Here is a 27,713-nt window from a genome sequence, read left to right on the forward strand (position 1 = left end):
CAGTTTAGCCTGCAAGGCGGGAACTCCAGGTTATAAAACCTCACGAATGTAGATGCCCAGCCCACCGCCATGCAAATATCGTGAAAAGAAATCCCGCTAGACCAAGCCCATGACGAGGCCATGCCTCTAGTGGAGTGGGCTCTGATACCCATAGGGCACTGCAGGTGTTTGGAGGCGTATGCTGCTGCAATCGCGTCCACTATCCACCTGGACAGGCTCTGTTTCGAGGTGGCGAGACCCTTGGTGCGCTCACCAAACGAAACAAAGAGCTGCTCAGAACGCCTGAAGGCGGAGGAGCGCGTGATGTAAACTCTCAGCACCCTGATGGGGCATAAGAGGTTATCACTGTCCTCGCTATCGGATGCTGGCAGAGCTGACAGGGAGATGATTTGCGCCCTAAAGGGGGTACCAATCGCTTTGGGGATGTAACCGTGTCTCGGTTTGAGGATGACTTTGGAGTCATTTGGTCCGAACTCAAGACATGCAGTGCTAAAAGATAGCGCGTGTAGATCCCCCACGCGTTTTACTGAAGACAGAGCTATCAGAAAAACGGTTTTGAACGAAAGGTATTTCAAATCCACGGATTCAAGCGGTTCAAAGGGAAAAGCCTTCAGGACCTCCAGGACCAAGGACAGATCCCAAATAGGAACCGAGGGGGGCCGCGGGGGATTCATCGGTCTGGCTCCTCTGAGGAAACGGATGATGAGCTCATTCCTTCCTATTGCACGGCCGCGCGTCGTCTCCGTGAACGCTGCAATAGCCGCAACATACACTTTGAGCGTGAAGGGGGACCTGCCCCTGTCCAACAGCTCTTGTAGGAAGGAGAGCACCCGTGGAACCCTGCCTGTACGTGGATCCAGGCTCTTAGTAGCGCACCATTTAGAGAACACAGACCATTTAGACGCGTAGAGCCTTCTCGTGGAAGGAGCTCTAGACTGCGTGATCGTGTTTACGACCCCTTCTGGCAGGTAAACGGGTATCCGTTGATTATCCACGCATGCAGAGACCAGCGCTCTGGATGGGGATGCCAAATTGATCCACCGGCCTGAGATAGGAGATCCTTTTTCACCGGGATTGGCCATGGGGCTAAGTGCGACAGCCTCACTAGCTCTGGGTACCAGATTTGGTTCTCTCATCGCGGGGCTATAAGGAGCACTGGGTGGTGCGTTTCCCTGATCCTCTTGATGACCTGTGGTAACAGGGAGATCGGAGGGAAAGCGTACAGCGGGAGGCTGGGCCAGGTTTGGGCCAGCGCGTCCTCGCTCTTTGAGAAGAACGTTGGGCAGTGAGCGTTGTCTTTTGACGCAAAGAGGTCGACTTCCGCCCTGCCGAATAGGCGCCAAAGTGACTGGACTGTCTGAGGGTGCAGAGACCATTCTCCCGGGGGAATGATGTCTCTGGACAGTCTGTCTGGGCTGACGTTCAGGTGGCCCGGCACGTGCGCGGCTCTCAGCGAGCGCAGTGAGTGATGAGCCCACGTGAGAAGGCGTTCTGTCAGTTTGCAGATATTCCTGGATCTGACACCGCCCTGTCGGTTCACATAGGACACCACGGACGTGTTGTCCGAGCAGACTAGCACATGGTGATCCCGTATGAATGGGAGGAAACGTTTGAGCACGTTCTCGCCCGCTATCATCTCCAAACAGTTTATGTGGAGGCATTTCTCCTGGTCTGACCACAGGCCAAAGACCGGTTTGCCCTCGAAAAGAGCGCCCCAACCTAAGTTGGATGCGTTCGTCGAGATAACTTTGCGGTGCGAGACGGCTCCCATTGTCACTACCCGCTAATACCAGTCGGCCATACCAGCCGGCCGCTAACCAGGGCTTCAGGGCTGAAACGCAGCTCTGAGTCACTGTGATTCGAAAGCCGCCGGAAGCCCAGGCTCTGTGAGGCACTCGAGCGTCCAACCAGCGTTGCAGCGGGCGCATACGCAGTAGACCCGTCATTGCCACAGAGTCCAGTTCCAAACCCAGAAAAGAGGTTGACTGACTGGGCAGTAATGAGCTCTTGGTCCAGTTGACCGTGAGACCCAGGCTTTCCAGGTGGCTGAGAAGCACTGTTCTGTGAGCGATAAGCTCTTCCTCTGACTGTGCTAGAATCAGCCAATCGTCCAAATAGTTCAAAATTCGCATTCCCTGGCCTCTCAGGGGAGCGAGAGCTGTGTCCATGCACTTCGTGAATGTACGGGGTGCTAAAGACGGGCCGAACGGCAGGACGGTGTACTGATATACCTGACCGTCGAAGGTGAATCTCAAGAATGGCCTGTGACGGGGTATTATCTGGATCTGAAAGTAAGCGTCTTTCAGATCGAGGGAGATAAACCAGTCCCTCGGGCAAATCTGTGAGAGGATCTGCCTGGTTGAGCATTTTGAACGGTCTTTTCATAAGAGCTTTGTTCAAATATCTCAGATCCAAAATCGGTCTGAGAGCTCCGTCCTTCTTGGGAACGAGGAAATAACGGCTGTAAAAGCCTGACTCGCTCAGAGAAGGGGGTACCGGTTCTATAGCCCCTTTGCACAGAAGTGTCGCTATTTCTGCTCAAAGTAGATGTGCTACTTCCCCATTCACTCTCGTCTCGGTTCGCACTCAAAAGCGCGGGGGGCGGCGAGCGAACTGCAGTGTATAGCCCTTTTACTGTGCTCAGCACCCATTCTGACGCGCCTGGAATAGCTTCCCACGCTTTCGCATGTGCGGCTAGGGGCAGAATGGCCTCCGGGCTCTGATTGCCGCGTATCGCGGACTCGAGAGCTCGATATGGAGGCACAGGCGCAGCGCGTGCGCACTCGGTGCTTAAATACGGCGGCTCACATGCAGCGATGGCTGGCCGTTTTACACACAGTGTCCCGGTGGCTTTGGACGGGGAACATATAGTGTGAGGCGTGACGCGCGAGAGCGGCGTTGGGGGTGAAATGTTTGTTAGTATGTGTGAGCGCTCAAGGGCGGGCACAGGACTTACATTTGAAACATGACCGCGGGCTCGAGAAAGCCTAAGATTCTGCCACTGAGCCACAGGGAAGAACACATTAGCTTTCGGTTAGCGTGAGCATATAAGAGAGCGTCATCATGTTTCGTGTCAGCGTTTGTTTGCAGGCGTGCGTGTATTATAACAGGCTCATTTACTGCAATAGTAATATTTCCAGCCGCCTGAACTTAAGAGGGGACTGAGAAACGTGTGAGAATTGGCGGTTTGTCCGGCCACAGCGGGACTAAAACACTCTCTCTCCTCTTTTCGCCGGTGAGTGAGGCGCGCGCGCTGAACATTGCTCATGACCGTCCGCTCTGTCATCCCTTGTGAACGGCGCAATCTACGCGGCTCAACAAGGGAGAGAGCGGGATGAGTGACGCGCGCGAACGGGGTGAGTAGCCAGAGAGCATCATCATGTCTTGTGACGGTGTTTGTTTGCAGGCGTGCGTGTATTATAACAGGCTCGTATACTGCGATATTAACAATTCCAGTCGCCTGAACTTAAGAGGGGACTGAGAAATGTGTGAGAAATGGAGGTTGGTCCAGCCACGGCGGGACGAAAACACTCTCTGTTCTCCTTTCGCCGGTGAGTGACGCGCGCGAACGGGGCGCGAGGACGGAGTAGCTTTCTTGTAACGTAAAGAGAGCTCCAAGACCATCCGCTTCTGCCATCCCTTGTGAGCGGTGCAGTCTGCGCGGCTCGAACAGAGGGAGAGAGAGCGAGGAAGCTCGCTCCGAAGCCGTCCGCTTCTGGCATCCCTTGTGAACGGCGCAGTTTGCGCGGCTCGAACAGAGGGAGAGAGAGCGGGAAGTCGTGCGAGGCATTTGAAACAACGCCTCGTAGAAATTGCTCTTTTAGAAGAGGAGAGAGAGTGTGTGTCGCAGGGGCGAACACACACAGCAGAAAAGGATATGTCGCCGGATGGCGTAGCAGGCACGGATGGCTGAAGGCAGCGAAGGCGGCCGGCTTCCTCAGACGCTTCCTAGGCTTGCTGGTCGCTAGATTTGACGGCGGCGGCTCTCTCAAGATCCAGCGATGCGAAGAGCTTCGCTGAAGACAAGAAAATCAGATTTTCAGCCTGTGAGCCCTTCCTTATATACACGCTAGCCACATTCATCCTGACGGTTAGAGGGGTGTGGAGAGCGCGAAGCGCCCTCATTGGGCGTGACGTCACACAGGGCTCACTGGTAGGCTACAGCAGTTGCCGCTGGACAGCCAATGAGCACGCTTATGTAGCCTGCCATGGTCTGCCGGCTGTCGCACTGCGTTGACAATAAATACAAAATTAAGGATCATTTTTTGGCTTCAGATCTCGAGAAAAGATAACTTTCCCGTAGCGTAAGCTAACTTACGCAATACGAGAGAACCTCTCGTAAGAGAACTGAATTTTCAGCATCATTACTCCAGTCTTCAGTGTCACATGATCCTTCAGAAATCATCCTAATATGATGATTTGACGATCAATAAACATTTATGATTATTATCAGTGTTGAAAACAGTTGTGCTGCTTCATATTTCTATGGAAACCTTGAAAGTTCAAAAGAACAGCATTTATTTGAAATATAATCTTTTGTAACATTATAAAAGTCTTCACTGTCACTTTTCATTAATTGAATGCATACATATTTCTTTACATTTTTCTTACTGATCTTAAAACCTTTGACTGATAGTGTAGATTTGGCACATGAATATTGAATTGATTTGCGGTGAGAAAGACTATTATTATTTGCACAAGTGCAGCAGAACTCACTGGAAGTAGAGCGTTAAGTCTGTGGCCAGTATGGATTGTTTCAGGAGCTGCATGAGTTCTCCATACTCATGTGAAGACAGATTCGAGAAGATATTGTGACCCTAGAGAGACAAGGACAAAATTTAATTATTATTTCCATTCCTTTTTGTGTCATTAAATATTGTTCGGAGGATTTTAAAGACGTTTGATAACCTGCACTGATGATGGTCATGTGTGGTAGTGTGACCATGTGTATTTATCAAACAGAAACAGGTGCTCTTCAAAAACGCTGATAAAAAGTGGGTTTGTGTGTGAATATATAACCACACTTGACATGTAACTCTGAGTTCAAGCCACCCACACATGCTTACATCCGAATGCCTGATTAAAACTGATATCTAAAGTTTGCACAGTGGCTGAGCCCTCATGCTGGATTCAGAGAAACACATTTCATTAAAACACACACTATGCGTTTATGGAGTCGAATACCTAGCCGAATAGTTTTGCTTTAACTGAATATTATTTTTAGTTTGTATATTATTTTCTAAATGTTGTCATTGAGCTCAGATCCAGGTTTTAATGCAGTAAGGCTGTTTACACCCGATTTGTTAAAACGGTTCCATTTGCACTTGGCCACATACTCCACAAAATGAACATGAATCCGATCTTCAATTTCCGCATTATATGCAAGTTTAAAGGTGACATATTATGCCCCTTTTCACAAGGTGTAACATAAATCTATGGTGTCCCCAGAATGTCTGTGAATGTTCAGCTCAAAATCCTCCCTAGATCATTTATTATAGCTTGTCAACGCAAAATCAAACGCAAAAATAACGCAAAATCCCGCGTGCGTGAGACCGCAGTTCTCGTGCGAGACTGAAATTGTTATTAAAAATGATAGCCTGTAAGAAAAATGATAGCCTGTAAGAAGCTTGCGATCCAAATTGTCTGTGCACTGATTTGCAGCGAAAAGGAGAAAAAGAAAAACATATTATGCATGAGGAAATGGCTGGGAAGGCAAGGGGAGCAAGGACTGTGTGTTCTGCAAAGAAAGTTGGGAGTAAATAAATAATTTTGCAATGTGCTGCTGTTGCTGCTGGTCAAGCAAATGTTTGTGCTTTGTTTCTGTTTGATATAATTGTAAATATATCTATTAAAATACTGATATTGTGGTCTATAACTCCTCCCTGAACATCCCGCTGCCCTGTATCTTGTTCTCTCATTGGCTGTAGGTCATCGCAGATGTAGTTTTCAGTCAGAACACTTTCACACAGCAGGATTTTGAATCGCCGACTCATCTGCGATTCTCTCAGATCGCGTCTTTGATCATTCACACTGCGTGATTGTCACTCACGTGAACGAGTACCGATTTGCCTATGATTTCGGGATTAAAATATACATTTGTGCTTCAACAACCAGATGCATTTACACTTGTCCAGTTTCATCTGGAATGCGTCTCAAACCGGATTTATATCCGTCTCGAATGGCTTTTTCGAGGGCTTTTCACGATCAGAGTATGGCATGAAGTGACCAGGTTTAAACAGGCAATAAAGTTCTGCTTTTCAGTAACTGCAAGGCATGATGGGAATCAAGATAGGCTATATCTCTCCCTACTGTACCAGATTAAAGAGCAGGACGACTGCTACCATTTCATTAAGGAACGGTTTAATTAACACTTGTATGTCAGCTGGTCAGTGAACGCGCTCTTCACCAGAGGAAATGATGACCGAGGCTCATTTGTATGCAAATGACAGTGACGCAGATAAACACACTATATCTGTAGAAAGCAATTATTCACAGTCAACAACTGTCAGTTAGCACAGGCTGTCATTTATTCACCTCTCTCTCTTTCTCTCTCTTTCTTTCTCTCGCCTTGTTATCTTGTTTTCTGTGGCTACACTGGTTTAATTTCTATGATGTATTCACTTTATCATGTTTTTATTATGGTTTAAATTCTAAATGAGAATGGATTACAAACAGTTTACTGTATATTGTGGCAAAATTTCTAGAATGGAATTTATTATACACTGTATTATAGCTTAAGTTCGAGAATGGACTGATTAAGTTCTCAATTAGAATTAGTAATTGTATTATGGCTTAAGTTATAGAATGGAATTGAATGTAAAGTAAGTCTGTTTGTATAATAATAACAGTTTTTTATAGTATTTTATATAATTTTTCTGTAAGGTGATAATGGATTGTTTGCCAACAGTATTATGGTAAACTGGTTTATATTATGGCTTAAGTTCAAGAATGTTATGTTAGAATGTGCAGAATTATACAATTGAATTGTAGATTTGTAGACTACAGAATTGTAGTTCTACAATAGAATTTATTATAAACTGCTGTGTGGCTCAGATTCTACAACTGTTTGTATATCTAAAGTTATAAATTAGAATGCATGGTTAACTGTATAATGCTTAAATTCTATAATGATATTTGTTTTTGTATTATGGAATTGTATGCAAACTCTTTTAGTAAACTGATTTGTAAAATAGCTTAAGTTCTAAAATGTAAATTAATTTGAACTGTACTGTAGCTTAATTAATTAACTGTTAACTGTTTGTATTAAAGCTCTGAGATGGAACATATTGCAAACAGTTTTTAAAGTTGACATGAAACGGACATTCCGAATGTGTTTTCTTCTCAATTATGACGTAAATCGAGTGAAACGGCTTCTCCACTGAGAAGAAAATGTAGGGCGGGCATTTAGGCTATGTTTGATATTGCGCTGCCAGAAAAAGCGAAACTAATCAAAGCTAATCAGACTCATCAAAGCTTTAATAAACAGATCTGAATCACCGTGATCAGACTTATCAAAGCTTTAATAAACACAGATCTGAATCACTGTGATCAGACTCAAAGCTTTAATAAACACAGATCTGAATCACTGTGATCAGACTTATCAAAGCTTTAATAAACACAGATCTGAATCACCGTGATCAGACTTATCAAAGCTTTAATAAACACAGATCTGAATCACTGTGATCAGACTCAAAGCTTTAATAAACACAGATCTGAATCACTTGATCAGACTCATCAAAGCTTTAATAAACACAGATCTGAATCACTGTGATCAGACTCATCAAAGCTTTAATAAACACAGATCTGAATCACTGTGATCAGACTCAAAGCTTTAATAAACACAGATCTGAATCACTGTGATCAGACTCATCAAAGCTTTAATAAACACAGATCTGAATCACTGTGATCAGACTCATCAAAGCTTTAATAAACACAGATCTGAATCACTGTGATCAGACTCATCAAAGCTTTAATAAACACAGATCTGAATCACTGTGATCAGACTCAAAGCTTTAATAAACACAGATCTGAATCACCGTGATCAGACTCAAAGCTTTAATAAACACAGATCTGAATCACTGTGATCAGACTCAAAGCTTTAATAAACACAGATCTGAATCACCGTGATCAGACTCATCAAAGCTTTAATAAACACAGATCTGAATCACTGTGATCAGACTCATCAAAGCTTTAATAAACACAGATCTGAATCACTGTGATCAGACTCATCAAAGCTTTAATAAACACAGATCTGAATCACTGTGATCAGACTCAAAGCTTTAATAAACACAGATCTGAATCACTGTGATCAGACTCATCAAAGCTTTAATAAACACAGATCTGAATCACTGTGATCAGACTCAAAGCTTTAATAAACACAGATCTGAATCACCGTGATCAGACTTATCAAAGCTTTAATAAACACAGATCTGAATCACTGTGATCAGACTCATCAAAGCTTTAATAAACACAGATCTGAATCACCGTGATCAGACTCAAAGCTTTAATAAACACAGATCTGAATCACTGTGATCAGACTCATCAAAGCTTTAATAAACACAGATCTGAATCACTGTGATCAGACTCAAAGCTTTAATAAACAGATCTGAATCACCGTGATCAGACTCATCAAAGCTTTAATAAACACAGATCTGAATCACCGTGATCAGACTCAAAGCTTTAATAAACACAGATCTGAATCACTGTGATCAGACTCATCAAAGCTTTAATAAACACAGATCTGAATCACTGTGATCAGACTCAAAGCTTTAATAAACAGATCTGAATCACCGTGATCAGACTCATCAAAGCATTAATAAACACAGATCTGAATCACTGTGATCAGACTCAAAGCTTTAATAAACACAGATCTGAATCACCGTGATCAGACTCAAAGCTTTAATAAACACAGATCTGAATCACCGTGATCAGACTCAAAGCTTTAATAAACACAGATCTGAATCACTGTGATCAGACTCATCAAAGCTTTAATAAACACAGATCTGAATCACTGTGATCAGACTCATCAAAGCTTTAATAAACACAGATCTGAATCACTGTGATCAGACTCATCAAAGCTTTAATAAACACAGATCTGAATCACTGTGATCAAACTCATCAAAGCTTTAATAAACACAGATCTGAATCACTGTGATCAGACTCATCAAAGCTTTAATAAACACAGATCTGAATCACTGTGATCAGACTCATCAAAGCTTTAATAAACACAGATCTGAATCACTGTGATCAGACTCATCAAAGCTTTAATAAACACAGATCTGAATCACTGTGATCAGACTCAAAGCTTTAATAAACACAGATCTGAATCACTGTAATCAGACTCAAAGCATTAATAAACACAGATCTGAATCACTGTGATCAGACTCATCAAAGCTTTAATAAACACAGATCAGAATCACTGTGATCAGACTCATCAAAGCTTTAATAAACACAGATCTGAATCACTGTGATCAGACTCAAAGCTTTAATAAACACAGATCTGAATCACTGTAATCAGACTCATCAAAGCTTTAATAAACACAGATCTGAATCACTGTAATCAGACTCAAAGCATTAATAAACACAGATCTGAATCACTGTGATCAGACTCAAAGCTTTAATAAACACAGATCTGAATCACTGTAATCAGACTCAAAGCATTAATAAACACAGATCTGAATCACTGTGATCAGACTCATCAAAGCTTTAATAAACACAGATCTGAATCACTGTAATCAGACTCAAAGCTTTAATAAACACAGATCTGAATCACTGTGATCAGACTCATCAAAGCTTTAATAAACACAGATCTGAATCACTGTGATCAGACTCAAAGCTTTAATAAACACAGATCTGAATCACTGTGATCAGACTCATCAAAGCTTTAATAAACACAGATCTGAATCACTGTGATCAGACTCATCAAAGCTTTAATAAACACAGATCTGAATCACTGTGATCAGACTCATCAAAGCTTTAATAAACACAGATCTGAATCACTGTGATCAGACTCATCAAAGCTTTAATAAACACAGATCTGAATCACTGTGATCAGACTCAAAGCTTTAATAAACACAGATCTGAATCACTGTGATCAGACTCATCAAAGCTTTAATAAACACAGATCTGAATCACTGTGATCAGACTCAAAGCTTTAATAAACACAGATCTGAATCACTGTGATCAGACTCATCAAAGCTTTAATAAACACAGATCTGAATCACTGTGATCAGACTCAAAGCTTTAATAAACACAGATCTGAATGACCGTGATCAGACTCATCAAAGCTTTAATAAACACAGATCTGAATCACTGTGATCAGACTCATCAAAGCTTTAATAAACACAGATCTGAATCACTGTGATCAGACTCATCAAAGCTTTAATAAACACAGATCTGAATCACTGTGATCAGACTCATCAAAGCTTTAATAAACACAGATCTGAATCACTGTGATCAGACTCAAAGCTTTAATAAACACAGATCTGAATCACTGTGATCAGACTCATCAAAGCTTTAATAAACACAGATCTGAATCACTGTGATCAGACTCAAAGCTTTAATAAACACAGATCTGAATCACTGTGATCAGACTCATCAAAGCTTTAATAAACACAGATCTGAATCACCGTGATCAGACTCAAAGCTTTAATAAACACAGATCTGAATCACCGTGATCAGACTCAAAGCTTTAATAAACACAGATCTGAATCACTGTGATCAGACTCAAAGCTTTAATAAACACAGATCTGAATCACTGTGATCAGACTCAAAGCTTTAATAAACACAGATCTGAATCACCGTGATCAGACTCAAAGCTTTAATAAACACAGATCTGAATCACTGTGATCAGACTCAAAGCTTTAATAAACACAGATCTGAATCACTGTGATCAGACTCAAAGCTTTAATAAACACAGATCTGAATCACTGTAATCAGACTCATCAAAGCTTTAATAAACACAGATCTGAATCACTGTGATCAGACTCATCAAAGCTTTAATAAACACAGATCTGAATCACCGTGATCAGACTTATCAAAGCTTTAATAAACACAGATCTGAATCACTGTGATCAGACTCATCAAAGCTTTAATAAACACAGATCTGAATCACTGTGATCAGACTCATCAAAGCTTTAATAAACACAGATCTGAATCACTGTGATCAGACTCAAAGCTTTAATAAACACAGATCTGAATCACTGTAATCAGACTCATCAAAGCTTTAATAAACACAGATCTGAATCACTGTGATCAGACTCATCAAAGCTTTAATAAACACAGATCTGAATCACCGTGATCAGACTTATCAAAGCTTTAATAAACACAGATCTGAATCACCGTGATCAGACTCAAAGCTTTAATAAACACAGATCTGAATCACTGTGATCAGACTCAAAGCTTTAATAAACACAGATCTGAATCACTGTGATCAGACTTATCAAAGCTTTAATAAACACAGATCTGAATCACTGTGATCAGACTCATCAAAGCTTTAATAAACACAGATCTGAATCACTGTGATCAGACTCAAAGCTTTAATAAACACAGATCTGAATCACTGTAATCAGACTCATCAAAGCTTTAATAAACACAGATCTGAATCACTGTGATCAGACTCATCAAAGCTTTAATAAACACAGATCTGAATCACCGTGATCAGACTTATCAAAGCTTTAATAAACACAGATCTGAATCACCGTGATCAGACTCAAAGCTTTAATAAACACAGATCTGAATCACTGTGATCAGACTCAAAGCTTTAATAAACACAGATCTGAATCACTGTGATCAGACTCAAAGCTTTAATTAACACAGATCTGAATCACTGTGATCAGACTCAAAGCTTTAATAAACACAGATCTGAATCACTGTGATCAGACTCATCAGAGCTTTAATAAACACAGATCTGAATCACTGTGATCAGACTCAAAGCTTTAATTAACACAGATCTGAATCACTGTGATCAGACTCAAAGCTTTAATAAACACAGATCTGAATCACTGTGATCAGACTCAAAGCTTTAATTAACACAGATCTGAATCACTGTGATCAGACTCAAAGCTTTAATAAACACAGATCTGAATCACTGTGATCAGACTCATCAAAGCTTTAATAAACACAGATCTGAATCACTGTGATCAGACTCAAAGCTTTAATAAACACAGATCTGAATCACTGTGATCAGACTCAAAGCTTTAATTAACACAGATCTGAATCACTGTGATCAGACTCAAAGCTTTAATTAACACAGATCTGAATCACTGTGATCAGACTCAAAGCTTTAATAAACACAGATCTGAATCACTGTGATCAGACTCATCAAAGCTTTAATAAACACAGATCTGAATCACTGTGATCAGACTCAAAGCTTTAATAAACACAGATCTGAATCACTGTGATCAGACTCATCAAAGCTTTAATAAACACAGATCTGAATCACTGTGATCAGACTCATCAAAGCTTTAATAAACACAGATCTGAATCACTGTGATCAGACTCAAAGCTTTAATAAACACAGATCTGAATCACCGTGATCAGACTCAAAGCTTTAATAAACACAGATCTGAATCACTGTGATCAGACTCAAAGCTTTAATAAACACAGATCTGAATCACCGTGATCAGACTCATCAAAGCTTTAATAAACACAGATCTGAATCACCGTGATCAGACTCAAAGCTTTAATAAACACAGATCTGAATCACTGTGATCAGACTCATCAAAGCTTTAATAAACACAGATCTGAATCACTGTGATCAGACTCAAAGCTTTAATAAACACAGATCTGAATCACTGTGATCAGACTCAAAGCATTAATAAACACAGATCTGAATCACTGTGATCAGACTCAAAGCTTTAATAAACACAGATCTGAATCACTGTAATCAGACTCAAAGCTTTAATAAACACAGATCTGAATCACTGTAATCAGACTCAAAGCTTTAATAAACACAGATCTGAATCACTGTGATCAGACTCATCAAAGCTTTAATAAACACAGATCTGAATCACTGTGATCAGACTCAAAGCTTTAATAAACACAGATCTGAATCACTGTGATCAGACTCATCAAAGCTTTAATAAACACAGATCTGAATCACTGTGATCAGACTCATCAAAGCTTTAATAAACACAGATCTGAATCACTGTGATCAGACTCAAAGCTTTAATAAACACAGATCTGAATCACTGTGATCAGACTCAAAGCTTTAATAAACACAGATCTGAATCACTTGATCAGACTCATCAAAGCTTTAATAAACACAGATCTGAATCACTGTGATCAGACTCAAAGCTTTAATAAACACAGATCTGAATCACCGTGATCAGACTCAAAGCTTTAATAAACACAGATCTGAATCACTGTGATCAGACTCATCAAAGCTTTAATAAACAGATCTGAATCACTGTAATCAGACTCAAAGCTTTAATAAACACAGATCTGAATCACCGTGATCAGACTCATCAAAGCTTTAATAAACACAGATCTGAATCACTGTGATCAGACTCATCAGAGCTTTAATAAACACAGATCTGAATCACTGTGATCAGACTCAAAGCTTTAATAAACACAGATCTGAATCACCGTGATCAGACTCAAAGCTTTAATAAACACAGATCTGAATCACTGTGATCAGACTCATCAAAGCTTTAATAAACACAGATCTGAATCACTGTGATCAGACTCATCAAAGCTTTAATAAACACAGATCTGAATCACTGTGATCAGACTCATCAAAGCTTTAATAAACACAGATCTGAATCACTGTGATCAGACTCAAAGCTTTAATAAACACAGATCTGAATCACTGTGATCAGACTCATCAAAGCTTTAATAAACACAGATCTGAATCACTGTGATCAGACTCATCAAAGCTTTAATAAACACAGATCTGAATCACTGTGATCAGACTCAAAGCTTTAATAAACACAGATCTGAATCACCGTGATCAGACTCATCAAAGCTTTAATAAACACAGATCTGAATCACTGTGATCAGACTCATCAAAGCTTTAATAAACACAGATCTGAATCACTGTGATCAGACTCAAAGCTTTAATAAACACAGATCTGAATCACTGTGATCAGACTCAAAGCTTTAATAAACACAGATCTGAATCACTGTGATCAGACTCAAAGCTTTAATAAACACAGATCTGAATCACTGTGATCAGACTCATCAAAGCTTTAATAAACACAGATCTGAATCACTGTGATCAGACTCATCAAAGCTTTAATAAACACAGATCTGAATCACTGTGATCAGACTCAAAGCTTTAATAAACACAGATCTGAATCACCGTGATCAGACTCAAAGCTTTAATAAACACAGATCTGAATCACTGTGATCAGACTCATCAAAGCTTTAATAAACACAGATCTGAATCACTGTGATCAGACTCAAAGCTTTAATAAACACAGATCTGAATCACCGTGATCAGACTCATCAAAGCTTTAATAAACACAGATCTGAATCACTGTGATCAGACTCATCAAAGCTTTAATAAACACAGATCTGAATCACTGTGATCAGACTTATCAAAGCTTTAATAAACACAGATCTGAATCACTGTGATCAGACTCATCAAAGCTTTAATAAACACAGATCTGAATCACTGTGATCAGACTCAAAGCTTTAATAAACACAGATCTGAATCACTGTGATCAGACTCAAAGCTTTAATAAACACAGATCTGAATCACTGTGATCAGACTCAAAGCTTTAATAAACACAGATCTGAATCACTGTGATCAGACTCAAAGCTTTAATAAACACAGATCTGAATCACTGTAATCAGACTCATCAAAGCTTTAATAAACACAGATCTGAATCACTGTGATCAGACTCAAAGCTTTAATAAACACAGATCTGAATCACTGTGATCAGACTCAAAGCTTTAATAAACACAGATCTGAATCACTGTGATCAGACTCATCAAAGCTTTAATAAACACAGATCTGAATCACTGTAATCAGACTCATCAAAGCTTTAATAAACACAGATCTGAATGACCGTGATCAGACTCATCAAAGCTTTAATAAACACAGATCTGAATCACTGTGATCAGACTCATCAAAGCTTTAATAAACACAGATCTGAATCACTGTGATCAGACTCATCAAAGCTTTAATAAACACAGATCTGAATCACTGTGATCAGACTCATCAAAGCTTTAATAAACACAGATCTGAATCACTGTGATCAGACTCAAAGCTTTAATAAACACAGATCTGAATCACTGTGATCAGACTCATCAAAGCTTTAATAAACACAGATCTGAATCACTGTGATCAGACTCAAAGCTTTAATAAACACAGATCTGAATCACTGTGATCAGACTCATCAAAGCTTTAATAAACACAGATCTGAATCACCGTGATCAGACTCAAAGCTTTAATAAACACAGATCTGAATCACCGTGATCAGACTCAAAGCTTTAATAAACACAGATCTGAATCACTGTGATCAGACTCAAAGCTTTAATAAACACAGATCTGAATCACCGTGATCAGATTCAAAGCTTTAATAAACACAGATCTGAATCACTGTGATCAGACTCAAAGCTTTAATAAACACAGATCTGAATCACTGTAATCAGACTCAAAGCTTTAATAAACACAGATCTGAATCACTGTAATCAGACTCAAAGCTTTAATAAACACAGATCTGAATCACTGTGATCAGACTCAAAGCTTTAATAAACACAGATCTGAATCACTGTGATCAGACTCATCAAAGCTTTAATAAACACAGATCTGAATCACTGTGATCAGACTCAAAGCTTTAATAAACACAGATCTGAATCACTGTGATCAGACTCAAAGCTTTAATAAACACAGATCTGAATCACTGTGATCAGACTCAAAGCTTTAATAAACACAGATCTGAATCACTGTGATCAGACTCATCAAAGCTTTAATAAACACAGATCTGAATCACTGTTATTTAGGAATAAGATCATGTGGGTGTTTGAATTGAGATTGAGATCTTTTAATGATTAATCATACAACTCTTGCTGGATCATTGTTGTTTGCTAGTTGTTGTTGTTGTTTTGTTTTTTAAATGATGTGCACATATAAATCATTTATAATAAACACTGCAACATTCCATAAAACACGAACCGTCAATTTTGATTTCATGGTGACTTTAGGTTTACCTCGCTCTGCAGGATCATGACAGCGTGGTTGAAGTGATGGTGCTCTAGAGTGGCCGATGTCCCGTAGAGAAGAGACAGAGCAGATCCCGTCCTGAGAAAGACACAGATGATGTTGTGTTTCTGAGGTGAAACCGAATCCACTCAAAGCTCATGTGTGCAGTGATGAAGACATGTTACACTCCAACACAGATCCTGCATGCTTCCTGAACACATTCGGCTTTAAAAAGACGTCAAACTTGAGTCTTGTTATGGGGCAGTGCTTAAGTTGCAGTGCTTGAGTCTCACTTGGCCTGGAAAGCGTTGTTGGTTCCTCTGTGGTCCAGATCATGGCAGACGCAGCCCACGATAAGAGCCAGAATCTCCATCTCCGTCAGAGTCTCCTGGAAGCCGGCCGTCTGCACACACACACACACACACACACATTCTTGTACATCTATCTTTCTGAGGACATTCATTGACACAATGCAATCTCTAGCTGCTTACCCTAACCTTACCCATCACAACTAAGTGCCTAACCCGAACCCCTGACCCTAAACCTACCCTTAACCTCATTATAACTTTATCCCTAAAACCAAGTCTTGACCCTCAAACAGGCCTTTAAAGGCTCTCAGAAAGTGAGGACCGGCCAAAATGTCCTCACTTTCCTCTCTTTGTCCTCACTCCAATGGTCTAAAACTCACACTGGTCCTCACAAAGATAGTTTGTGAGGACCAGTGGACCACACACACACACACACACACACACACACACACACACACACACACACACACACACACACACACACACACACACACTATCTCTCTCTCTCTCTCTCACACACACACACACACACACACACACACACACACACACACAGAGAGAGAGAGTAGAGTTCCTCACTGTCAGCATGGAAAACATGCACTGGCAAACGTTGAAAGCGTGTCTCCAGTTATGATACAGAACCATGCGATAGTTCTTCCTCACGGTCAGCAGCCACCGACAGAGTGTCTGAAAGAAACAGAAGAAATATGTTATTACAGCTTTTGCCCATTGCTTACACACTAAAACCGAATGCTTAGACCAAAGCCGCAATACCTAAACCTCTTGTAGCATACCTTAACCACAGTGTAACCATGGCTTAAACACATTGTCAACTTTGCACTTTGTTTGCAATTCTATAACACACTTATTGCGAAACACTACACACGTTTTCTTACATTAGACACTTTGTTCAAAAACGAAATCACCTGTTATCATTGGGAAAACACTCTGTTCAGAATGCAAAACTCATCTGGCAATCGTAGGCACTTACATACACACCTGAAAACACTTGCTCAGAAAACAGAACACCATTCGGTTTCTACTCCAGACTGTATGTGTCACATGATTCTGTATCATATTACAGTATTACTGTACTATACAAAAATGGGTAGTGCTGTGAAGTATATGTAAAGGAATACCATTGTGATGTTACAGTACTGTGTACAGTTTGAAAGTACAGTATGTGAAAAAGAACCTAACCAATGACATCTTGTGGTGGCATTTTCTACAGAATGTTTGGACGAGGTCTTGTGGCCGGAACAGAAGGCAGGATCCATACCCCCCCCCCCCCAACCCCCCACCACACACACACACACACACACACACACACACACACACACACACACACACACACACAAACAAGTTTTTTTTTTTTTCCCCAATAGCAATTTATCCAGTAAATGATTTTTTGTTTGATTTACTTTTGTTTTGTTGCTAAATTTGATGATTTGTGATTCTATTTTTCTTTATTTCTCTACGAATGTTTGTTTTTTGTAAAATCTCTTGTTTGATTACTGCAGAAATTCTACTTTTGAGTTTTACAGAAGACTGAGTCTGAGAAAATAACAATAAAAATAGAAACACAAAGACTGCAGTGTTTTATATAAAGGCCGTCAGTGTGTTGCTGGTGATATGAAAGAGTAATTCAAATGGTGCTTGTGTGTATGGTTTTGTTGCAAGAATTTCATTTTTAGAAATGAGTGTTAAGTTTTGATTGCAGTGTTTCATTTTGGCATAGATGCGCGTTGTTAATCTCCAAGTGCTATGTCTGATTGGCTTGTGTGTAGAGTTTTGACATAATGAGCCACACTCTGCAAAAAGTGTGTAAGCAATAGGCAAAAACTGTAAAATACAAAATAACGAGGCGTTTTGTACAACAGAATACTGTCCTCTAATCTGATTGGCCGAGAGCTACAGCATATCAACATGTTTACAGTAACTATTAGCACTTTTGAAAAAACTGGCCAAATTTTGTTGCTTAATAATGAACTTTATTCTATTTTACTTTAGTAGATCACTGTACTGTAGGCTCACGGTCTTGCAGATATTCAGTACAACAGCACTCTTGTGTGTGTGTGTGTGTGTGTGTGTGTGATACTGCTGAGTAAAGAAATGCAAATGTGTGTGTACCTCATAGTCTATTTTGAATTTCTGCACCATTCCCAGCTCCATAAACATCCTGAGAGCTGCAGTGACCATAGCGTCCACATCCAGAGAGAAGTCATCAAACCATAGTTTATCAATGCCCAGCTCACACACTAGAGGGATGTTCGCTGCCTGAGGAAAGAACAATAGAGAGAGTGTGTGTGTGTGTGTGTACGCAGAAAAGAGTTTGCTCCTGCATGCTTTGAAGCAGATGCTTTGTGAACGGAACGAAACTAGCGTCAGGGTTTTCTGTAATTCGTGTGTGAAGCTCACAGTGATAATGAGACACTACGATAGATTCACACACACATTCACAGATCTAATGAGGGACTGCTGGCAGGAGGAGCTGTGTGTTATGTTGTGGCGTCATTAACACATTATAATTGTGGATATTTACTAATATAATTCTTCATACTCTACACTCATAAAGAAGATTGAGAAGAAGAAACTGAACATCCGACATGATATTTTGAACTGCACTGGACATTTTTTCCCAAAATAAATGTACTATTATAGAGACAATCCAAATCAAAAAATGTTTTGCTCAATAGTTTATGTAACATTATGCTGCCATTTACTCAACCACATATATATTTCAACCCCATATTGTTTAATATTACATCAAGCACAAAAGGAAATGTTTAGCAGAATGTCAGAGTTACTCTACTACTAAAGCTACTGAGCTACTACTCTAAAATTTGCATCATGAAAATACTTTTAATATAGTATAAATAGTATTTAGTATAGTTTTATTATAGCTGTTACTATTACAGATCTCAATATGTGTGTGTGTGTGTGTGTGTGTGTGTGTGTGTGTGTGTGTGTGTGTGTGTGTGTGTGTGTGTGTGTGTGTGTGTGTGTGTGTGTGTATGTGTCACATTCACCGTCTGTCATCGTCCTGTCTGCACTACAGTTCCCAGAATCCTCGTTTCCACACCTGAACTCACTCCCTTCATTACCCGCCTGTTCGTCATCATCATTATCTGCATCACCTGTCTTGTGTTCATCTGTGTGTGTATTTAAGTTCCTGGTTTTCACTCTTCACTTGTCGGTCAATGTTTATGTTAGGTTTATCTATGTTCTGAGCACACGCTCCCTTTTTGTTTGTATTTGTTTATATTGAGAATTAAAATCTTGGAATTCATCATCTTCGTGTTCGTCTCCTACTTCATCCACCCTGCAGCCTGACAGTATGTGTGTAAAAATCGTGGTGGTATTTATTACTATTTACTGTTTTAGGAGAGGAAAATCAAAAGGGACTTTTACTTTTAGCTTTTATTTTGTTATATTGTTTTTGTATTTTATTTTTTATTTTTAAATTATTATTTATTATTATTATTTATATTTATATTGTAATAATTTCACATTAAATCTCCAGATTCAAGAAGCAATATAAAAACAGTATAATTTTACTAAGTACTATGATTTTTTACTACTATGATTTTTCTCGATTTCTGGGAATGAAATGTGTAATTATAATAACCCTTTAACACTACTTCTGTCAGGACCACTATCGTCAATACGATTGACCATTAGCATATATTTTGGATTGGTGGTATGGTTCTGTTCTGGGCAGCCTAGCATGGATAAGAGCAGGGAGAACAGCAATAACCCCCTTTAGGGTAAACAGAACAGAACCAACATGAATGTATTGCAGATATCATTAATTCAAGATTTTAAGTACAACATAATTCGAGAACTGATTCTGATTCAAGGGGAATCAGAAGGCCAAATCCTGACTGATGAAGGTGGAGCTGGGGATGGAGGAGGGTAATGAGCTCCTGATAAACGCGATAGCTGTTGATAATACTGGAGGAGCTTATATATGAATACAGTGATAGGTGTCGTATTCCTATAGGTAGACGCGGATCAGCTGAGAGTCAGCTCATGTGAGATTGACTAACGTGACCTGCCAGAACTGACCCTACGCTTGATGTTATCATTGAAAGCGATCATTTTTAACATTTAATAGGCTTTCAAATATATATAACTATTGTTTTAAATTTAAGTGAACTTAAAACAATCTTCACATTAAACCAAAATAATCAGTGTCACAAGCTATTCTGTTAAGAGCAGTGAGTGATTTTTATTTTTATTTTGTTCTGTGATTAACATTAATAAGACACTGCAGCAGGTTTATTAGGCTGTTGTCACTTTAAGACGTGATGCACATGATGTGAAATTTGAGTTCTCTGTTGTGTCTTATCGCGCTTTGAAAGGTTTAAAAGCATTTGAATGAAGGACAGCTTGATCATATAATATAACATCAAGGGATGTCAGAAAAAAAACCTGATGCTGCGTTAATTGCGTTAAATAGTGTATAATATTCCTGGATTTGGCTTTAAGCAATAAATTCTTCATTCACTCTTGGAAACAAGCTGGTACTTGTTAATGAAGTGATATAAGAGCTCCTGGCAAAATCCAGTTAACACATGACAAAAAATGTATATTTCACCAGGAAATTAGCACATTATAAATGAGGCATTTCATAAACTCCACAGAGACTATATCAATAATTCACAAAAACTGATGAGGTATTGAATAGTGTTGTTCTGAATTATACATACTGCATAAACAATACAGACTGATATACTGAGGCTAATATATCACAAATCAAGTTTTTCAATATTGATAAGCTCCTGAAATGTCAGACGGTCTATAAAATACAATCTGTTTGATGCATTAATGTTTACCTTAAACTTATCCACCTCAGTCTTAGAGCATGTGGCATGATATGACAGCACCTATGGAAAACACATACACACACACACACACACACACACAATCAATCATCAAAGGTTCATATTTTATACATTTCTATATTTTATGTGTCTAATATATACATGATAAGATTAAAAACATCCCAGAGATCATACAGATAGTTGAATTGCATTAACCCTGACACTACAACAATTCACTGCTGCATCGCTCGCTCTGATTGGCTGCTGAGAGTCATGTGAGCGCAATGATTTTAACATCCATTCATAACATACTGACAGTCTGATTCTCAAAGGTTTACAGGTCATGCAATATTAATTTCAGCCCCGCTATAGACTGTTGATGATCTATTACAAATTAATATACTGACAATGTGGAATCCTTATGAATACGGTCATATTTATCACAGACGCCGTTCCTGCATTCCTCTGGAGAATGAGAAGAGCTTGGAGAAGATAATAAATGCTCACACACACACTCCCTGCTCAGGCTGTAATGTAGTTACAAGGCTAATAAACACAGCGTCCTCACTTCCGCTTCTTCATTTTCACATGCATTGCTCTATGGTTGTGGTGTCGTGAGGAAAGATGTCACGATGTCTTCCCGTTTGCCTTTAAACGGGGTGTGTGTGTGTGTGTTAATGTGTGATGCGTGAAATGAAATCATCACTTTTTGATCAGCAATGCTTGTGTTTATGGTGGGGTTCAGCACTCGGAGACCACTATGAAAATGCTTCTGCTTTGCATTGTTCAAATTTCATACAAAATGTTTATTACAGATTATATCATCATCAGCGTGATGATTAGTGAAAAGTTGAATTGAAAAATGAACATTAATGTCAGAATTTCTTAATTTTTGGTTTGTCACCATGAAATGGAAGTTTTATTTTCTTTTATAGTGACATATAGGGCCCTATCTTGCACCCAGCGCAATTGACTTTGTACACCGACGCATGTATCATTCCTATTTTGCACCCGACGCACGTCGGTAAACTAGGAAATACACTTGCGCTCCTGCGCAAAGAGGAGGCGTGTTCCAGCGCAAACGTTCCCTGGTGCTATTTTGCAGGTTTAGAAAACAATTCCGCCACTGACCAGGAAAAACCTAGTCTAAAGTCAGTGGCGCGTTGCGCATGTTATTCATATGCTATTTTAAGGGCGCATGCTTGGCCATAATCAATGTAGCGTGTGCACAACGCACATACGCTTTGATTCTCTCATCTACACAGAAGCAGCCGTTTCCATTTGTGCAAATCATACATTATTACAATTAATAGATAGATAGATAGATAGATAGATAGATAGATAGATAGATAGATAGATAGATAGATAGATAGATAGATAGATAGATATAGACAGTTTATTATAAAAGCATACATCTAGCTTACACATTTACCCAAATTATCATACGCCTGTTTAACCGAAGTTAATTTGGGTGTGTTTCTCCATCCCCAATGTCACTTCTCTGTGTTTTACGGCCCTGACGAGAACGTTGCTCTCCTCGGCTGTGAACCGCTCCTGGCGTGCGTCTGGCAAATCCGCCGTTATAATAGGAATCCGCTTTAGAACAAGCATGCCTGCTCTTAAAGGGAATGTGAGATGTCGCTCTGATTGGTTTATTTCACGTTACGCCCAAACCACACCTATGAATAATGAAGCTACTTCAGACCAACCCATTTTAGATTTGCGTCGGGCGCAAGAGTCATTTATCCCGCCGGTATAATAGCAACAGCGCCCAAGACCCGCCCACAAAGTTACTTGCGTTTCGCACTTGATACTTGCGTTTCAGATCGTTAAAATAGGGCCCATACTGTGTCTCAGTGAAATGGCTTCTCGAACAGGAAAAAATGACATGATTTTGTTGATTTGAGTTTCATTATTATTAAACAACATTAACAAATTTAAATAAATACTTTAACAAATATATTGTTCATTGTTAGATAATGTTAGTTAATGCATTAACCAACTAATAGGACCTTATTAACTTAAAAGACACATTTTAAAACACACACACACACACACACACACACACTCAGACACACACACACACGCTCACACGCTCACACACACACACACACACACACACACACACACACACACTGACTGTCACGACTTTCTGAGAATAATAATAATAAAAACCCTTTAGACCAGATGAGTGTTTTGACTGTAAACACACCATCATCTGTTTCCAGACGATCGTTTTGTTCGATTGAAGTCGGTCGATTGAAGCTTTGAAGGTGTGGATTTATTCCTCTGTGTCCCACTGTTTCATTGTTCGATTATATTCTGCTCTTTCATAGCATTTTAAGTCAGCTTATACGCCAGTGAAGGTTTCTTGAAGCAACACAGTGATAATTTGGTTTGAATTGATCATTTTCTGCCCTCTCACTGAACAGGCTGTTTTATAAAAACAGATAAGTTTCAATAAATGTTCTGAATAAACTGGAAACTAACATAGTTTGTTAGACTCTTATTTCAAAACAGCAAGGAAAATCCAGTTTTCCATGATATGATCACTTAGAGACGACCGCAGTGTGAGGTGCTTGAGTGTCAAACCTACTCTGAGTCATGAGTGAACACAGCTCCTCCCACTCCTCCTTAAGCTCCGCCTCTAACAGGAACTGATATTCCACCAATCACACGCTCACATCTTTGCATGTGTTGAATCATCCTCACCAGTCATATGTTTCTAATCTAACAACCCACCAATTACAAATGTTCCAACTAATCTGCCACCACTTTAAAAAAATCCTACCAATCACAGTTAAGTGTGTATCGATGTGTGTGTTTTGGAGACATACATCCAAAGCGACAGACTGTTTGGCCCAGGACTTCTTCACTTGGTCATACATAATGGTGTTATTGATTCCCAGTCCACAGAATATCACAAATGCCTAAAGAGAGAAAAAGAGAACGTGAAGTCACACGCAAATCCTCAACAACCAATTTAAACATCTGAAAGTGGTTTCTAAAACTTTGTTTCAGGAGTGCTTGTGTGAATCAGAGTTATTATAGTTACAATTTAAGTTATAATAACAAAACAATATGTAATACAAATGCTTTACTGATGCTGGGGATCAATTTATGAAGTTATATTACACATACACCTATATATTGTATGGATCATATATACTATTGTAATATATAATATGTATTTTACTATTACATTAGGTGGAGGAGTACATGTGCTGCAGGACCAGCTTACAGCGAACACCGAACATCTTTCACTTCACTGCAAGGGTCTCAGAGCGGTTTGAGAGAATTATGACTTTTGTGTATGCTCCAAATGAACTCATGTTTGATTGACAGCTAGCTATGCATTCATAAGGATATCTCACAGATGATTCATATCATACCTCAAACAGCCTCTGATCTAAATCATCAAACGGTTTCCCATCCAACCTGTTCAAGACCTGAGCCACACCTGCAACACACATGAAGACAGTCAGATTGCATGCTGTTTTTACGACCCATATGAGGTTCTTTAAAGCACAGTAATGCATTGCAGATGAAGGTTTCAATCTGTATTTCAGCGCAGGAGTCAGGAATCTCTTCCTTGCCGCACTTCTAATCTCTCTCTCTCTCTCTCTGTCTCTACATGGATAATTAAACAGTGTGCTGTGTTTTAGTATGCAATTAGAATGATTGTTCCTTTAAGTGCAAACCCTCCCCCTGTTCACACACCTAACGCCTCCCCCCATCCTCGCCGTCTCATTATAGTCAATCATAAATGTAGAGCTTGCATTGCAGGGTCTACCATAACACTGCTCATAATTACAACATTTATATCACATGGAGAAGCCTGTTCGCCTGAAAGCCCACTGAAATGTGCCGGGCAATAAAAACATTTCAAGTAATCTAAAACCACAAGTGGTGTCCAGTCATCATCAGGAGTTATACTGTGTATTTAATTAATCTCTAAGCTGATTTTGGGATGTTTTGGAATACCGCTCGCTCAGAGCATCTGCATAGTATATACTGAGTCATATTTTAAAAACAGTGAAACTGTAAGCATTAGGCAATGATAAATGTTCCAAACAGTAAATGCGTTGTCACATGACCTCTTTACATGCATGTGATACAGTGAGACGTGCCTAGTTATGATCTCATATCATAGAAATGCTAATTTTGCATGAAAGAAATTAAGAAGAAATGTTAATGTTAATTAAGAAATGTTTTTAGCAATGTAAAACCATAAAAAACATTTTACTCTACGTATTCTACATAGAAGTTTGAGCCAAGCGTTGTTTGCTTGTTTGTGTAGTAGAATCTTGTTCAGTGGGTATGGAATTGTATTATATTAAATATTTTACTGTATGTATTTTACACACACACAACATACCTGTCAACATTTATTAAATAAATGAAATAAAAACACATTAAAAACACACTTTGGAATTAAAATAGCCCCACATCATCACACAGCCTCCACCATACCTAGAGATTGGCATGGTTTTATTTCAGTTAGCCTAATAGCTGGTTTGATTTGCATTGAGAGATGATCTTATGGAAAGTACTCCATGCCAATCTCTAGGTATGATGAAGGCTATGTCCCTAATCAAGGTCCCTTTCGAAAGAATTGGCATTGACCTCGTCATGCCATTAGATCGGTCAGCACGAAGGCATCGCTTTGCATTAGTCATCGTGGACTATGCAACTCGATACCCGGAGGCGGTGGCACTCCGTAACATCTCTGCAAAAGAGTGTAGCGGATGCCCTCTTCCGAGTTACCTCCCGAGTGGGAATACCGAAATAGATTCTCACCAACCAAGGCACAACATTCATGTCACGAACACTCGATGAGCTTTACGAACTATAGGGACCCTTTATGGTAACATGGCGAGACGGAGATGTTGACTATGAGGTTGTGCGAGCAGAGGGGCAAAACAGATCTACCATCTCAACCTCCTAAAACTAAAATGCGAAGAGCTTGGGCCGGAGGTGAATTTAAAACCAAACGCATTCAATCCGGTCCCTTGTGGAGAGCACCTCCCACCGTGCCAACTGGCCGAGATTAAGTACAGCGTGAGTTGTAGATGTGTTGATGTGCAGATGTGTTGCAGATGTGTTGTCATCTATTCCCGGCCGCACAAATCTCATAGAACTCCACACTGAAACATATTCAGGGGTCGTGTTGCATTCCCAACCCTACAGATTTCCAGAATACAAAAAGAAAGTTGTGAGGGTCGAATTAGAGGTGATGCTCGAAAAGGGTGTAATAGCAGAGTCACACAGTGAATGGTCCAGCCCGATAGTTTTAGTGCCTAAGATGGACGACTTGACGTTGACTACCGCAAAGTAAATGCAGTCTCCAAGTTTGATGCTTAACTCATGTTGATGCTTATCTCATGCCTCTAGTTGATGAATTGCTCGACCGGTTAGGCACTGCTCGATCTGACTCAACACTGAATTTGAAGAAAGGGTATTGGCAAATCGCCTTGACGGAAATGTCTTGAGAGAAAACGGCTTTTTCCACCCCGTTTGGTTAACACCAGTTTGTTACGCTTCTGTTCGGGTTGTTCGGGGCTCCTGCCTCATGGACTGGGTCTTAAGGCCGCACCAAGCGTATGCCGCGACATACCTTGATTATATCATAATATACAGCAATGATTGGCAGCGCCATGTGCAATGCCTAAGAGCGGTCCTGAGGTCGCTGTATGCAGCAGGGCTCACAGCAGACCCAAAGAAGTGTGCAATTGGAAAGGTGGAAGTATGGTATCTGGGCTTCCACTTGGGTCACGGGCAGGTGTGGCCCCAAATTGACAAAACCACACCAAAATGGGAGTGAGAACGTTTTTGGGGCTGGTTGGCTATTTCAGGCAGTTTACACCTAACTATTCGGACGTCATCAGCCCCCTGACTGATCTCACTAAAAAGAGAGCTTCAGCCCCGACGGACGGAGCAGTGTCAACAGGCTTTTACCCAAGTGAAGGCTGCACTATGTGGCGGACCAGTATTGCATTCCCCTAATTTTGCTCTCCCTTTTGTCTTGCAGGCGGATGCATCGGACGGGGGGCTGGGAGCCATTTTGTCCAAAGTGGTGGAGGGGGAGGAGCGCCCCCTGCTGTATATTAGTCGTAAGCTCTCGATAAAAGAGAGACTAAATACAGCACGATCGAGAAGGAATGGCTGGCCATCAAGTAGGCAGTCCTCACTCTCCATTACTACCTGTTGGGATGGGCTTTCACTTTCTGTTCGGACAATGCCCTGCTCCAATGGCTCCACCACATGAAGGATGCCAACGCACGGATCACCCATTGGTATCTGGCTTTGCAACCATTTGAATTCCAGGTGGTTCACAGGCCAGGGCTGCAGATAGCTGTCGCAGACTTCCCGGCATGAGTTGGTCAGTGGGGGTATGTGGAGTATACACAGCATACACTGCTGTGGAAG

At 40.2% G+C, this 27,713-nt stretch overlaps 1 protein-coding gene across 1 annotated transcript in view; it reads right to left on the reverse strand.

Annotated features, from left to right (window-relative positions):
- The window catches only part of pde11a (phosphodiesterase 11a), a 95,615-nt gene that overhangs the window by 13,450 nt on the left and 54,452 nt on the right, over positions 1–27,713 (reverse strand). The window contains exons 8-15 of the mRNA XM_079880566.1: positions 24,677–24,744; positions 24,122–24,214; positions 21,297–21,347; positions 18,589–18,735; positions 17,038–17,145; positions 16,444–16,553; positions 16,159–16,249; positions 4,717–4,817 (exon numbers count right to left, since the gene is read on the reverse strand). Coding sequence (XP_079736692.1) covers positions 4,717–4,817; positions 16,159–16,249; positions 16,444–16,553; positions 17,038–17,145; positions 18,589–18,735; positions 21,297–21,347; positions 24,122–24,214; positions 24,677–24,744 — 769 coding nt within the window. The remainder of the gene's footprint in view (positions 1–4,716; positions 4,818–16,158; positions 16,250–16,443; positions 16,554–17,037; positions 17,146–18,588; positions 18,736–21,296; positions 21,348–24,121; positions 24,215–24,676; positions 24,745–27,713) is intronic.

The sequence above is a fragment of the Squalius cephalus genome (genome assembly GCF_949319135.1).
Source record: "Squalius cephalus genome assembly, chromosome: 9".
NCBI lineage: Eukaryota > Metazoa > Chordata > Actinopteri > Cypriniformes > Leuciscidae > Squalius > Squalius cephalus.